Here is a 16,767-nt window from a genome sequence, read left to right as displayed (position 1 = left end):
AGTAATGCCTTATGCAAAGTAGGAACTCGGAAATGTTTTTTCCTCCTTTCTTCCTCTGTGATAAAACCACACTATCCCCCTACCTTATTTCCCCACTGAGCGACATACACAGACCACCACCCTGGCTTACTCATCCTTCTGAGATAATCATAGACAACCGATTCTTTAAGAGGCCTTGATACCACTTAGTGTAAGTCTTTTACTTTGAAGATGAAGGAATTGAAGCACAAAAAGATAAAGATTTCTGATTTCTAGACTAATGTTCTTTCAATTACTATACAGTATTTGGTTTTTCTTACTGAAACTAGACACTGACAATCCTGTTTTTTCACACATGGAATCCCATTTGTGAGCCATCCCTTTATAGCAGTGGTGGATTCAGGGAGGAGGGGGCCTGCTACGGAGAGTACGGAGTCAAAGGTAGGTCATGGGCCTCACCTGAGCTATCAGGATGACTGTGACTTTGCTCTGTGTGGTTGTTCCTTGGGTCTGCCACACTGGCTGGCTGCACCCTGCGGGCAGCTGAAAGCACCATGCGGGCTGAACGCCCCAGAGTTCCTGGCTGCAGCTGCTTTAGAACATTCTTGAGCTCTGAAATTTCCTTTGTGCTCCTGTGGGAAAATACAGACTGCTTGGTTTAACTCAGAACAGAGGCCTTACCCAGGTCACCCTTCTGCTCACCCAGGTCCATGATATCTAACCAAAAAAAAAAAAAAAAAAAAAGGCCAGTTTGATATATAGATAAGACCAGGTTTAGAGTTTGAGATTAACTGGGCTTGTGTGCCTGTGAGAGACTTGGTGGCATTATTCTTTCAGGAAAAAGAGCTGTGAAGTGGCTGGGAGAACTCCACTCAAGGCAGCTACGTACTTCTGGGGATCTGGGAAGAAGGTCCTCCGGATGGAAGGATTAGCCAGCCAGGGGCTAGAAGCAGACTCCTGAGCATCAGAAGACTCCTGAGAAGAAAATGGAGAAATAAGAAACACAGAGCTTCACCACCAGGGGACACTGCCATCTAGTGCCAGGGCCTTCTCCCAAGCCTGAGGAACTTGGCTTAATGAGTGTGAATGTATCTGTAGTAACTTCCATCTGCATGTTTGCTTGTGTGTGCGCATGTTCTCGAGTTTTCCTCCAGCTCTAAGATCTGCGGTTCTATGATTTTCGGGTATGTAGCTCCCCAGTAATACGTGTTTTGTCATGTTCCTGAAAGCTCCCAGGTAAGAGACTACGCACTGTTGGGAAAAACAGGGCTGTGGGGGCGGATGGGTAAACTTTTGGAAGTACACACATATATTTGTGTGTGTTTACATTTGTACATACATAAAATTGATTCACATAGGAACAAAATTCAAATCATTCATCTCTTTATATACCTTCAAAAGAAAAAAATCATACATATATATTTTTTCATATAGATAAATAGCTTTATTTTGAACTATTTGGGGACATTTTCAACATTTCCTTCTAAATACCATTTAATAATACTGTTTAATTTTCAGTATGATTTTATTTTGTGAATAATTCTGTTCACCTACTACTAAAAGCCTACCAATTTTAACCCCCATTTCTAGCCACCTATAAAAACAGATGTGTATGTATGTATGTATACAGATATGACATGTATTTTTCTAGCATTAACTGCTACGTCTAAAATCACAGGCACCTGTAAACCTCTCTACTTCTAGCTCCAGAAATGTCTCTGGGCAACTATCTCTTAAGAGATCATCTCTATAGAGATCTTATTTGTATGGTATGCTACTGTTTTCTTAATTCCTCATCAAAATTCAATTTATCTATGACTATTTCTTTTTTAAAATTTTTCCAAACTTCCTTTTTTCTCTACATTTTAAAATATTTCTTAATTTTTTCTTTAATCTTCAGCTCTGATTATTCTATTACAGATTCTTTTAAAGGTAAATGTCTTTCTTGTAAACATGACTTTGGATTCCTTCTACGAGTTTGATAAACAGTATTTTCATCCTCATTCACTGTTAAATATTTTTTAATTGTCACCACAATTTCTTCCTGGACCTAAGGTCAATTTTGAAATATTCTATTTAACTTTTCAGAGTGATCATTTTTTCTCTACCTTGTTTTATGAGTTTTAGAGTGAATATTACTAGAAAGGGTAACTAGGCAGGTATGTAGATGTGGTTTATTCAGCCTTAACGCTAAATGAGATTAACCATTAGAACCTGAGCTTCATAGCACAAGCTGGTTGGAGTCACGCAGCCTAGGTTCAAGTCCAGTTCCAAAGTTTATTTACCAGTGCGACCTAAGATATCCCACTAAGTTTTTCTGTGCTTCTGTTTCCTTACTGGGAAATCAGTGATTGCAAAAGCTCCCATTTCACAGGGTTAAATGAAAACAAAAACAAAAGAGAAACAAAAAAACAAACTAACTGTTGTTGAGTCGACTCTGACTCATGCTGAATCCACCCAGGCACCTGAAAAGATAGGCCTGATGATCAATTTCAGAAGGTCACAGCCACTGAAAACCTCATAGAGAGGGCAGTTCTACTCTGCATCACATGCAGTCACCATTCACAGGGCTAAAAGCACTTATATTTTGCTTTTGCTATAATATACCAATTAGAATGATAGACTAGGAAAAAAAGCCTACGGCATTTTAAGCCCGTTGCTGTCTAGTCAGTTTCGACTCACAGCGGTCGTACAGGACAGAGTAGAACTGCCCCATAGAACTGCTGATCTTTTGGTTAGCAGCCGAGCTCTTAACCACTGTGCCACCAGAGCTCCATAACCAAAACCAAACCCATTGCCATTGAGTCAATTCTGACTCACAGTGGCCCTTAAATTATAACACTGAGTGCTGTCTGACTCATTTCCACGTACTACTGCTTTCTTGTAAAAATGTTTCAGGGCCTCCTTTTCCTGTGGCTTCAAGGAGATACCTGCATATCTGTGTTTTGTTCTGCTGTTGTTACTGCTCAGTGCCATTCTGATATGGCTCTGGAGTTGCTGACTCCCTTCTTCCTGGATCCCATCATAGTCCTAGAGGTGCAGATTAATTTAGATGGCCAAAATCAAAAGGACTCTGGGAAGTCCTAATTTATCTGAAAACTATGGCGACTCTGTGTTTTGGTTTGCTTTGGACAGTCCAGCTTTATGTCTGCTGTCCTAGCGTAATTCCTAACAGCATCCTCTTTTGCTCTCAAAGTGCCTTGGTTTGGACGATGAACTATATTGTGACCTTACCTAGAACTTCTGCTGAAAGATTAATTATATAATGAATGTTTACACTATAAACCTGTTCTAGGCACTGTTATAGGTGCCAGAGATAAATTATTGAACAAGTCAGTCCAGGTTCCTAATCTCAGGGAGCTTACATTTTATGGGACAGCCAGGATCACAAAGCTCTAACTGCATCGTGTAGGCTACCAGCACCGGCACATCTAAACACGGTAGAACACACTGACCTTCCTCAATTGGTCCTTCCGCATTTTTCAGCCCTTCCTACGATGGGAGAGCAAACCTCAAACCAAGCTTTACTTTGCGTCTGCTCTCTCGGTCTCTCCCAAGGCTGCACTACAAAAGCATCTACTCTCGCTCTTTGCTCTAATTCCATTTTCTCTTCCCAATTCCCAGTTTCCTCTTTATCTCAGTAACCTCAACAGGAGTAGCTTGAAACTCCTGCGAACTGAAATTCTAAAAATGTACTGAGTGTATAGGAGGAGCAATGGTGGGGGTGATGACAGGAGACCTGACTTCTAGTTTCTCACAGAATACACAAGTTTCCCTATCTGAGATATAAAATGAAGCACTCAGGGCTAGATTATTCCTAAGTTTGGTTTTTTTCAAACTCTAGAATTCTATGTCTTTAGTTTGGTTTGATTACTCATTCATATTTGTTTGTGAGTAAAGTGTGGTAAAAGGTACATGCTTCAAAAAATAGATGGAGACACCAATGACAAGAAAGCAGGAGGAGAGGAGTCAGAACAGGCTTAGGATGAAAATATAACTAGAAAACTGCCTGAGAAAAGGTAAATTAAACCGACATAAACTCAAGGCAAGAAACCCAGTAGCGAACAGGAGACTAGTACTCACACACATCTTCACTTAGGAATATATGTGTGTTGTATAGGGAAGGAGAAGAGGGGAACAAATGAAACTGCAGAGCACACATCCAAAAGTGTAACTGGCTTTGCTGGGCAGGGCGCGCATGGAACAAAAAGGACGGAGATTACAAGTCAGCCCTGTGATTTTCAGGTGCTGCAAGGAAGTCTGATAAAACTTACCACAAAAAGAACAAAAAACAAAAAACTAACCAAACCCATTGCTGTGGAGTCCATTCTGATTCATAGCGACTCTACAGGACAGAGCAGAACTGCCCCATAGGGTTTCCAAGGAACAGCTGCGTGGATTCGAACTGCCAACATTTTGGTTAGCAGCCGAATGCTTAACTGCTGCACCATCAGGGCTATGATAAAAGCTACAGCCACCAAAAACCTGGAAATATGAGATTAACTTTGTACCCAAGAAGAATAAATAGTCCAACAATTCTGTGAACACTATATTTGAGGCTCACTCACTTGCGTCTTCTAATATGAGAGAGGGAAGGAGAGGGGTTCACTCCTTCCTGTATGAGAGGGTAGCAAGCCGATTGGTGCTCATATTTGAATGTGTGTATGTAGTGTATGTGCCTCTCCCTCAATCAGGCAACAGCCTCCTAACCAGAAACCTGGAAAGGACGAGAGACCATTAAGTCCTTGTTCTACCATCATACACACCTGGCTCACCCCAGAGCTCACGAGGGCTGAGAGGCCTGTCATGGGATCATCTAAGGAGTCCAGAGAGGAACGGACCCGCAGGAAGGCCAGGCCAAAGGACTGATGACGTGTGAAGGGTTGGGAGCAGGTGAGACGAAGTCGATCCCATGACTCACCTGAGGCTGGGGCCAGGAAATCATCTAAGGAAAAAAGAAAAAGAACATGAGGGGAAAGGAAACGCATAAACAGGAGGAGAGAGAAAGGAAAAGAAGGTCAGTACTGAGGAAAGGAAAGAAAAGAAGACAGGGGCTATGTGGAGTAAACTCCAACAAAAGGAAGAATGGCGATCACTGGTAACTAACCACCTCAGGTGCTGGTGCTCAGGGTTTAGCAGAGCCACACAGGCCAATCAGGATCCTCTCAGACCCAATTCCTTGCCTTCCCATCATCGCTCCTCTCTGTCATGGTTCCACACTGTTCCTCACATCAGTATATTCTCATTGTGCACCTCTCTAGAGACCTCATCAATATCTCATTTTAATAGGAGTTATCTGTAATGTTAGGGTCTGGGATGACAACTTGCCCAGTGGATTAGCTGAGATATATTTAGCCTTCCCTGACCACTTGACTTCAACCTTCCACGACATGCCCTGTGTACTCACAGTATATCGCCAACATCACAAACCCTTCACACACTCAATTTCCAACGCTAGGCAATCGGTACCTCATCCCTCAACCTCGTGTCCTTGCAATATCACTCTTCCTCCACAACACTGCCAACACCTCCAAATTAAACACAAACAAACCCTTACTAGGCTAAGTTCCCAGAGGCCAAGAATCAGATCTTATGCTTCTTCTGCTGTGCCAACTGAACTCAGAGATTGGCACAGAACAGAACTCAGGAAACACTACATGCTACGTATCTATAATCATTACACAGCTTACCATGGCATATATAAACATTTACCCTGCACCCTTACTGGTACAGATATATGAACAAAAACACACTAATTGCAAATATGGGTTCTACATAGGTTCCATTGAATCCCATGTTATGTGTAAATAAAATCAGAGCTCATAAATATACCTAGCTATCATGTATCCTGGGGCCCTGGTGCCACAGTGGTTAAGAGCTTGACTGCTAACCTAAAGGTCGGCAGTTCAAATCCACCAGCTGCTCCTCAGAAACCATATGAAACAGTTCTACTCTGTCCTATACAGTTGCTATGAATCAGAATCGACTCGACAGCAATGGGTTTCATGTGTCCTCACCATGCAGAACTCACACAGAAATATACCACATTGTTGTTCACTCATTATCTACCCTATCCCAACAGATATAACCAAGCCCTTGCATAGCTTCCTCCCACAACATATACCCAACAGCATTTACAGCCCTCTACAGTACTGCATCTCTCTCTCTCATACACGCACTCTCTCTTTCTCACACATGCACCCTCTCTCTCTCACACACGCACTCTCTATCTCTCACACACGCACTCTCTCACACACGCTCTCTCTCTCTCCCTCCTTTTTGCTTTTGTCCTCTTTACCATCTTTAAACATGCGGACCCCTGAGAGGTTCTTCCCCTGCTTTGAATCAGCTAGGGACATAAGCATGGTTGCAGGGAGCAGGGTGATGAAAGGTCTGTCCAGGGACCAGGAAGAACGACCCACATCAATTTGCAGGAAAGCACAGCCACAGTTACCTGGGGACAAAAAAGACGAGAAAAGGATAAAAGTGATGGGATGACAGGGGCCCCTCCAATGGCAGATAAGGAAATTGGGTGGGGAAAGGGCATTCTAGAGCTTGCTGGACGTCCAGAAAAGTCAGGCAACATGTGGATTCCCATAGGGAACCAGTAGCTGAAGTGAAACGGGGCCACAGCCAACTAAATGACCATGTGAAGGTTCATCGGGCTTCTCCTAACCAGAAACCTTTCCTTTGCCTCTCCCTGTCCACTGACCCTGGCAGGCAGTACTGAATTCTGTCTCTATTAAATCTTTGCTAGGGGGTCTCACATTTCTTTGTCCAGACAGAGCTGAGAAAAATGGTCTTTGCCAGTCTTCTATTCCAGAGAATCCTAGGGTCAAACTTCTCAGTCCATAAATTCCCATCTCCTTCAGTAAACCTTCCCGGATAATCCTTGCATAGTTCGTCCCTCCAGCATCTTCTTGACACTTATATTTAGAGATGCACATAGCTTCTATTTGTGGGCATTTATAATAGCGTCCTATGGCTTCATCTAGACCGGTCAGACCAAAGTAGGACAGGTATGTTGCACAATTCAAGGAGTGCCATTTACATTGTATTCCACAGCTCCTGGAGTTCTGCATTACCACACACCTACCTCAAGTTCTGGGGCCATATCTCTCTGTCACTCTCAGATAGGGCTGAGTCCATGAAGACTGCTCAGTCAGATTTAACTCAGACATTCTAGTTGAGGGGTTGGGGAAAATATTATTTCTCTGGTTTCCAGGCCCTACAGAACTCACTCACCAACATCAATGTAGCCAATGGGCACTGCTCTCTCCAACTGCAGTTCCACTTTCAGTTGCCCACTTTTGTCCTGAGGGCAGCTGAGCCAAGGTCCCCTCTGACTGTCTGGGTTCAGTAGGTTCGCCACAGGATACTTAGGATCCTAAGTCAGAGAGAGGAGGAGAAGATCAGGAACCCTACTGAGTCCAAAGGAAAAGAGGATATCCATGAACGAGGGATCCCTACTCTCCCAAATCTTTCCAGGCATCCAAACATGACGCAAAAGGCACTAGTTAGAAGCCCACGGGAATGTATCATGTGCTAAGTGGTTTATAGACATCATCTCATTTAATCCTCCTAATGACTGAGGTAGCCACTATTATTACTTCCTATTTAATAGATGAGGCCCTGGTGACACAGTGGTTAAGAACTCGCTGCTAACCAAAAAGTTGGCAGTTTGAATTCACCAAGGGCTCCTTGGAAAGCCTATGGGGGCACTTCTACTCTTTCTTATAGGGTCGCTATGAGTTAGAACTGACTCGACAGCAATAGGTTTTTTTGGTTTTATTTAATAGATGAACAAACTGAAGTTTAGAGAGGTTCGCCAACTTACCCAAGGCTACAAGGCCAAACGATCAACCAAAGCCAGGATTCTAACCCAGGGTTCTGAATCCAGAGCTCTTAGCCACCATACTATACTGCTTCTTTTCATTTAAAAGGTGCCTTCACAGGCATTTATTGTATCTTGAAAATAACTCTAGGCGATACAGAAGGCAAAAATTTTTATTTTAATTTTACAAACAAGGCATAGAAATAAAGTGATTTGTTCACAGTCAACAACAGTGGTTTTGAGACAGAAATTTTGAGTTCTAACCCAAGGTCAGTTATTTTTTGGTTAAGTGGCCTTGTGGAAACCACTTTCCCTCTCTGGACCTAAATTTCTTCGTTTGTAAGTAAGGCAAGAGACCAGATTCATGGTTTTCCTCTTTTTTTTTTTTTCTTTTTTAAAGCAATAAAACCCTTCCACTGAAGTGAAATCTTACACCGAAGTGTGTATGTATGTGTGTGTACATACGCACACACGAATAAATAGCTTTAAATAAAAGCAGGGCTTTGGTTAAAGCATTAAGTGGAGAAAGGGCTAGAGATATACTTGCTCTCCTTACCCTCAACTTCTAGAAGTGGGTTCCCGCAGAGTATAGTTTGAAAACCACTAAAACTAGAAGATACCTAATTTTTTATAAGGCTAGCATTTTATAAGGCTAAGAGTCTAAGAAGAAAACCATTTGGCGGGCTATGCAGTTAAGGATAAGGGTAATTTTTATTTTATTTCCCTAGAATAGGGGTTGATATAGTAGTTATTAACTGAGGCAGCACACCCCTTCTAAAAGCCTTCCTGAAATGTGTGGGGGTATTTTTAGTGGTCACAATGACCAGGGAGCAATATTGCCATTAGGGGCAGGGGACCAGGGATGCTAAATGTTCCACAATGCAAATGACATTGCTACAAAATGCAGACTTATACTACCCAAAATACCAGCGGTAACCCTTGAAAAAAGTTAGGGTAAGAGGAGGAAAGGAGAGGGGAGAAGGGACAAATACATAAAGCAGTGACAGCAGCGGAAAGGGTAAGAAGTCCCTAAGGACCCAGCGCCAGGGATATATGGCTGTAATTAGGATATTACAGAACTTTTAGGTAGAAGGCTGGGAGCACCCTTGATGGTGACAGTGGTATCTTCACAGGTCAGAGACTACTTCGAGTGTCTGGGCCTGTTCCCAACGGCAAATTGACCAAGCTGCCTTTCTGGGGACCTTGGTACAGACTTTGGGCATACAGCTCTCTCCAAACTATGGGCAGGATCCCAAATGTGCTTCCTTCTTTACCTTCAATTCCTGAGACACTGCTTTTATGCCTCCTGCATTGCTCTGGGGGATGATCTAAAGGCATAAGCTATGTATTCCGCATTAGACTTTGGACTCCCAAAGAAGGGACAATATCTCTCCGACTGGATTGGAATTTCCCTGAAACTGGAGCCAAGTCTCCCATTTTTTTTTTTTTTTTTTTTTAACTCCTTTCCAGCTACCAGGAAAAAATCCTGCTAATATACCTGAGAGGAAAATGACACCACATGGCTGATCTTCACAGGTGCCATGGTGGGCCCAGCAGCTGTTCCACGTCCAAGGCAAAAATGGTTTCTCCCAAAATTTCTTCTAACTCTGTCACCGCCTATATATTGGTCCTGTCAGCCACCAGAAGAGAAAGAATGTGCATGTTACTCCTGAAAAAGAGAACAAAAAAAATAAACTCCTCATGGCTGATTCTCTAGTAACAGGGGTTATTTGCAGCAGTCAGTCAGACTGTCACTAATGATCACCACTGGCCTGGTACTGGTTGGGAGGAGATATGAACAAGCCGACGAAACTCCAACAAATGTGAAACAACTGGAATGCAACCACTGGGTAACAGAGCAATAAGTACAAAATACATTTATATTAATGTTGGAATTATAAGTAGGTATGTTCTTACAAATAAGCACAAAGCACCAATCATCTTCAGATCCCTACAGCCTAGCACATAGTAAGGATGTTGAACAAATGTTCAACTAAATATATGATACAAGTCTCTTCTGTTTTCTTTCTTCACATAAGATACATCTTCCTAAATTACCTTTTCCTTAAGTTACTCGATGGCTTGTATACAAATCTCTTGCTACACCATAGGTACTTAAAAAAAAAAAAAAAATTTTTTTTTTTTTTAATAAGCATTAATTCAGCTTGGTGTCTCAAAGCCTCTACAGTGTAGATTTCTATGTTTTCTGCTTCATTTCCTACTATTCCTCTCATTGGGGGAAGTGCCTTACCTGACTACCACTGTTTTGCTTATTTATTTAACTGTCTTTTGTTAACCCTTTAAAGGAAAACATTAAATCTATTCAAATGAACACACATTAGAATGATGAACTCATACATCTATCACCTAGCTTTTAAGAGGTGTTTTAAAAGTTGTCTGGATATTTTTAAGTGGGATATCTCACCATATATTTATACCCTGTCCATTTTGCTCATGTTTGTTACCCACCTGGCCCCTGAAAATATGAGTCTGTGACCCCTGATATATTCCCAGCCATAATGGTCATCTTACCTCCCTTCTCCCTTTGTTTCCCCAATATGCTCTTTTCACCTCCAAGACTTCGCTCATTCCATTGCCTCTGCTTGGAATACTCTGTCCCTTCTACAATTATGGAATCTAATGCATTCTTGATGCTCAAAAGTCACCTCTTCTCAACCCAGCTCAAGGTGACAGCTTCATCCTCTTAATTCTCACTTAGCATTTAGTAGAGTGCCTTGTATTACAATTAACTGGAAATATATTTTATGTCCCTCAACAAATCATAAAATCCTGGGCTTCATGTGTGATTAATTTCTGTATCCTCAATGTAAGAAACATATAGTTCCTGATTAGCAAATGTCTGCTGAATGAATGGCCATAAAAATTGAGCTCCAAAGGGCCAGAGGGGCAATAGTTAGGAAGTGCTCAGGGTGGGGCCGACTGCTACGACCGACCCCAGTATCAAGCTTTTAGTGAACGCCATCCAAAGGTCAAGCATTCCTCACAGGCAGTCCATGTGGAGCCAGGGCTTCAAAGAAAGAAGAATGGAGGATGAGTCTTGAGTCACCTCTCTAGACCTCTAGATTAATTAGAGCTGGTTTTTTCACCATAGGAATTCACTGAGCATCCAACAATTTTGCCTACTCTACACTTGATATGGAAACCCTGGTGGCGTAGTGGTTAAGTGCTATGGCTGCTAACCAAAAGGTCAGCAGTTTAAATTCCCCAGGCGCTCTTTGGAAACTCTGTGGGGCAGTTCTACTCTGTCCTATAGGGTTGCTGTGAGTTGGAATCAACTCGACAGCAGTGGGTTTTGGGGTTATGCTTGATATTGAAAATATAAAAATAAGACATGCTCTCTGTTTCAGAAAAACAGTATACATTTGTGATTGGATGTAGAAAACTCCACCTTCTCTCATCACCAACATACAGATGTCTGACTAAGCCAGCCCCAAAACCATACTCTTGGCTTGGGGACCCTGAAGCTATCAATCTTGGATATTTCATTCAGTCAATATTTTAAGGGGTACCTGGTAACTACCAGGCACTATACTAGGTGCTGGACACACAGTGATGAATAATATAATCTCTTTTTCTCATGGAGATCACTGCCCATCAAACTGCTTGCAGTTCTGAAAGGATTAAGTTCTTTCAGGCTTCTTGCCCTTATATAAACACTGTTGTTCCTGCTTTTTTCTAATTGCTTGTTTACCCTGTGTGTCTTCCCACTAAACAGTGAGCTCTTTGAGAATATGGATTTTTGTCACGTTCATCATCTTCCACACCACAGAAACATATATTGAGAGGTCCCTGAGTGGCATGAACAGTTAAGCACTCGACTATTAGCCAAAAGGCCGGTGGTTTGAATCCAACCAGAGGCACCTCGGAAGACAATCCCGGCGATCTTCTTCTGGAAGGTCACAGCCTTGAAAACCCTATGGAAGAGTTCTACTCTGACACACATGGGTCACCACGAGTGCGAATGGACTCGAAGTTGACTAAGAACAACAAAAGTGAAGGGGAACTCAGAAGTACAGAAAACATCCACTGAAAGAGTAGTCTATTAAATAAATATAATTCCAATCACAATTTTAACAGAAGTTTCTGGCAAACACGACAAACTCATCAAATAAAGGACCACAAATTGCTAAGACAATTCTAAAAAGATCAAAGAGGTAGGCATTAACTCTTTCAAAAACAGTTACAGTTATATGAATTAAAACATACTGTCTAGAAACAGGCAAATCGATCCCAGAAATAGACCCACATAAATGAGAATTTAAAACCTGATAGTCTGATTATATATATACGATAGAGCAACATCATTATTCTGTTAGAAAAAGATGAATAAGTAGTGTTCAGAAAATTGATCCTTACCTCAGAGCATATTAAAAAAATTTTACCCAAATAGATCAAAGACAGGAACATGAAAACTAAAACTTTCACACAGCATAAATAAGGTTAAAGTACAAATAGCTGACTGAAAGAAGGTATTTGCAACAGATGAAAAGTTGGATAGTATTTAGAATATATTTTTTAAGAAGCTACAAATCAATTAGAAAACAAATTTCTTTGCAGAGCAATTTAGCAGTGTCTAAAAAATAGAATATATACATACTCTTTGACCCAGCAATTCTACTTCTAGGTATATTCTAGAGCAGCACTGTCCAATAGAAACATAATGTGACCCACACATATGTCATTGTTAATTTCCTAGGAGCCACATTAAAAAAACTAAAAGAAAATAGATAAAATTAATTTTAATAATACATTTTATTTAATCCATTTCATCAGCTGTATATAATTATTAATGAGATATTTACAGTCTTTTGAAAATACTAAATCTTCTGAAATTTGGTGTATATTTTACACTTTAAGCACATCTCAATTTTAACTAGTCACATTTCAAAAGTGCAATAACCCCATGTGGCTAGTAGCTAATGTATTTAAGCAGCACAGCTCTAGAGATGAAAATATGCACAAAAAAACATGTACAATGTTTCTAACTGCAAAAAAACCGTAGAATTCCAATGTCCATCAATTGAAGAATGTATAAATGGAATGTCATATATCATACAATGGAAGGCTATATAATAGTTAAAAGGAATGAATTAGATGTAAATATAGGTAAACATGGAAAGGTCTCGAAAATAATATTGAGTGAAAGAATTAAAAAATGACAGACAGAAAAATAGCACTTATGCTCATTAAAGCCCCAAATGAAGCAATACTATATATTGTTTATGGATACACATATAAATTTTCTAAAAAATGGACTGTAAGGATACACAGCTAATTCATAAAAATAGTTGCTTCTGGGGAGGATAATTGAATAATGGGCCTGGGAGTAGAAGACACAGATAAGTTCAACTTTTATCTGTAATATTTTATCTTCTAAAAAAACGAGGAAGCAAACAGATCATGACGTCAATAGACAATCTGGGGAGATGGGTATACAGTGTTTGTAATTATTAAAGTTTCACATAATAAAACTGATTCCCATTTTAAGGGGAAAAGATGATGTAAATAATACGCTATAACTTCCTGTTGACCTCAAAATAAAGTTGACTGGTATTCTAGGGACTCCATGCGCCCAAAAGGTCATTCTAGCCCTACTTACTGGGGAGATGTCAGCAGAGGACACAGGCTTGCAAGTGTCGGATCCGGATGTACAAATAACAAGGTGTTGGAAATCAGACACGAAGATACAGGTGGGGATAAGGCGCACTGAATAAATTTAAAAAAAAAAAAAATTTTTTTTTTTTTTTTTTAACAAATAAGACGTCCGGAAAAGGGGATAAGAGTAGAAGCTGGGGGCGCAGGACGTGGGGTAGGAAAGAGTACAGATGTGTGAAGTGGACCCTGAGGCGTGAGAGCCTAAGAAGTGCAGTATGAGGGCCGTGGAAGTCTCGCAAGGCTCTTCGGCTCTCAGCTTCGGAAGCCTAAGCTGCTCGGCGACTACCACGGCTCCTCGGAACAGACTGCTCTGTCCACCTTCTTGATGGCCATCCCTCTTCCATGTCAGCTACTCCCCTCTCCACCAACGAACCCCAACGCCCCCTCACCCGGGACAATGAACCACGAAGAGCCATCGCTGCGTCAGATCGTAGACCACAAACTAATTCTCCCGCCTATTTCGGCTCTCTGACCTTCGCCTTATGACCCTGAGGGTATTTCTTCCGCCTCTCAAAGCATGATAATTCGTTCCAAGGCCTCAAGAAGCTATTATTTCTGAAAATTGCCCATCAAGGTAACAAGAAAGGTCCTACAGCTGGAAAAATAATTTTTTTAATGTATTTTCACTCACCACCCAGCAAGTGAGAGGCATTTAAACTTCCGGGTCAGGTTCAATGCATCCTGGAAAATGTAGTCCTTAGCCTCCACGCCTTGCTCCTTTGGAGTCCTGAGTGAGGGAGCGTCTCGAAAGTTGTTCGTTTAGCGATTCTCCCCTTTTGGCTCTTAAAAGGGGAAACTGGTGAAATATTTGCCCTGAAAATAATACAATCCAAACTTCTTGTTTTCCAAGATTCTTTCCCTTCTGAAGGCTAGAAGAGCATGGGAACGATCCCTAAAGTGAAGAGCAAGTAGATGGTCTTAGTCCCTGACAGGTGTCTGCCAGTATCGATGCCCCGCCCCTTCTGCTGGAGCCCTCCCGTCGATTGGCTAGGAGTACTTGAGCGGCGGAAGCAGCTGGCTAGCGCGGGGACAGAGGGGAGGGGGCGAGCCGTGAAGATGGCGGCGGTCGTGGAGGTGGAGGTTGGAGGAGGTGCTGCTGCGGATCGGGAGCTGGATGAGGTGAGGAGAGCTGAGAGACTAGTCGAGGAGAGACTCAGCCTGAAACTGAGATATTGGGAGAGGAAGTCCTAGAAGAGACGGGGTCCTGGAAGAGAAGCGGCTGTCCGGGGAGTGGGTGCACGGAGAGGGGAGTTGGAGAGACCCCTGATTCGGGGCCTCCTGGGCGGTCATGGGGGTTGAAGACTTGTAGTTAACCTCAAGGATGGAGATAGAGGAGAGAGAGAGAGTCTGGAAGGGTGGGGGTGTTAAGATCTGGAGATTATTAGCTGGGGGTCCTAGGGTAGGACTATAGGGGTAGCCGAAGAGTTAGAGAGGCGGGGAGTTTCTTCAAGGGAAGGCCAAGCTTTCACTGTGGGTGCGGGCGCTGTCGAGGCTTGGGGTGGGGGGTGGGGACGCGGAAAGAGATAGGGTGTTAAGCTACTAGTATTATAGCTTCGAATTGTTTTTAGGTAGAAACTATTAGTTACACTTACATTCTTAACTTTGTATAGTGCGTGGTTAGTAAAGTTTTGGCCAATGAATGAAAGAACGGATGGATGAATGAATGATTGTATACCGGAATTCATCCATTCACTCATTGAACAAACATTAAGTATCACCTTTGCGCCTGAGGTAGATGTTAGGGATACAAGGGGTCTTCTTGAAGAGCTCACGATCTGGTGGTGTGAGGTAGACAAGAAGACTAATCATTGTTTGAGAGGTATAATGATGGCACTGAGAATAGGGAGACCAGTTCCACTTGGGCCAGGGAAGGCTTCCCTTAAAAGATAAACGATTGTCTATTTATCTCTTTTTCCCTCAATACTTGTGAGCTTCATGAGGAGTGAGCTCTTTGAGAGTGTGTGTTCCCTACCCTAGCTAATAGGCATTCAGTGACTGGCCTGTTGAATTAGGAGTGGTCCTTGAAGGAGAGTTTGAGCTCGAAGGGACAGCGTTGAGAAACAGAAGGTGAGAAAGGAAAGGGTAAACGTTCTGAGGCCAATGTGGCATTCATAGCTAGGGGTGCTTATGGTCTTGCATATGGACAGAGACAGCATAGGCGAAAAGGAGGAAGGGGATTTTCAGGGATGAAAACTGTGAGATCTATGAGTAGCAGAATTTTAGTGGCCCCTGGGTGTATGTTGGGGTGGAGGGTTAGGGCTGAGATTCAGAGAAAGGGACTGAAAGAGGACTTGGGAAGCAAAGACTTGCTTGGTGGTCGGATGGGTTGGAGAAGTTGGTGTATCTGATTTGAATCAGTAAGGGGACGTGTTGAGACTGAGAAACTGACAGATGGTCAGAGCAGGGTCACTGGGACAACTTTTTGTTTCAGTGGTATCTACTCCTAAAAAAAAAATGAGGGATTTTTAAAGAAGTGTTTTAGAACCCTACCCCCCATCACTAGAGAGGTGTTTGGATACCAGTGGTTGGTGGGGTGATTGCAGAAGTGACCTCTAAGGACCCTTCTAGCTCTAAGCCTCTGTGATTACAGTGGACAGTGGTTAAATGAGGTATATTTGAATGCACTTTGAAAAGGATAAGTGCTGTATTGAAGTTATTATATATGGCTTGTCAGTTATGGGCTCCCTTTTGAGGGAGCCTGATTTCAGCTCCATATGTCAGAGTTCATTAAGATAAAGAGTAAAAGTTTTGGCAAAGGAGAAGAGAACTTAAAATTTTGATATAAGACATTTTTGCTTCTTAGCTTTTCTTCCTTCATTGTTTTAAGGACTTAAGCGCTTCTAGCAGTATAATGTGCTTTCCAAAGTGTCATGCCTAGAGGTCAACTTTGTAGGTAACCACTAGCATTCACCTCAGAAACCTTATTGTTTCATTCACCTAGAAAGAATATAAGCTATTGTCTGGAAGTTCTGTGTGGACTGGTCCTGTCCATTTCTTTGTGTGTTGAAGAAAGTGACTCTGGGAAGCAGGAACAGTCCTTTTTGTAAGCTCCAAAAGGAGCAGGAGTCTGGTCTAGCAGACTTCAGTCTGTGTGTGAACTTCTACTAGTGTCTCAGCTGTTCCTTAACAGCCTTAACTAGTGAAAGAGAAGGTGAAACTCATCATGGGGGTCTACTGTGTGTCAAAGGAGCCCTGGTGGCACAGTGGTTAAGCGCTCAGCTATGAACGAAAAAGTCGGGTTGAACCCACCAGCTGCTCAGTGGGAGAAAGATGTGGCA

At 42.1% G+C, this 16,767-nt stretch overlaps 2 protein-coding genes across 4 annotated transcripts in view; one reads left to right on the top strand and one right to left on the bottom strand.

Moving 5' to 3' along the window:
• XNDC1N (XRCC1 N-terminal domain containing 1, N-terminal like) overlaps positions 1 to 13,964 on the bottom strand; it is a 39,827-nt gene extending 25,863 nt beyond the window's left edge. For 2 of the 3 annotated variants that reach the window (XR_007518189.1, XM_049889984.1), the window contains exons 1-8: positions 13,879 to 13,963; positions 13,434 to 13,540; positions 9,312 to 9,482; positions 7,225 to 7,366; positions 6,278 to 6,433; positions 4,746 to 4,924; positions 869 to 954; positions 439 to 611 (exon numbers count right to left, since the gene is read on the bottom strand). Coding sequence is in view for 2 of the 3 variants with exons in the window: in XM_049889984.1 (XP_049745941.1) it covers positions 439 to 611; positions 869 to 954; positions 4,746 to 4,924; positions 6,278 to 6,433; positions 7,225 to 7,366; positions 9,312 to 9,356 (781 nt within the window). In the remaining variant the exon portion in view is untranslated. Of the gene's footprint in view, positions 1 to 438; positions 612 to 868; positions 955 to 4,745; positions 4,925 to 6,277; positions 6,434 to 7,224; positions 7,367 to 9,311; positions 9,483 to 13,433; positions 13,541 to 13,878 lie in introns of all 3 variants that reach the window. The other variant, XM_049889983.1, reaches the window with a different exon arrangement.
• Positions 13,965 to 14,327: 363 nt separating this feature from the next.
• RNF121 (ring finger protein 121) overlaps positions 14,328 to 16,767 on the top strand; it is a 75,111-nt gene continuing 72,671 nt past the window's right edge. The window contains exon 1 of the mRNA XM_049889986.1: positions 14,328 to 14,608. Coding sequence (XP_049745943.1) covers positions 14,402 to 14,608 — 207 coding nt within the window. The 5' untranslated portion in view covers positions 14,328 to 14,401. The remainder of the gene's footprint in view (positions 14,609 to 16,767) is intronic.

Source organism: Elephas maximus, chromosome 7 (assembly GCF_024166365.1).
Source record: "Elephas maximus indicus isolate mEleMax1 chromosome 7, mEleMax1 primary haplotype, whole genome shotgun sequence".
Taxonomy (NCBI): domain Eukaryota; kingdom Metazoa; phylum Chordata; class Mammalia; order Proboscidea; family Elephantidae; genus Elephas; species Elephas maximus.
The sequence above is the reverse complement of the archived record's forward strand: the minus strand, read 5'-3'. Positions and strand labels throughout refer to the sequence as shown.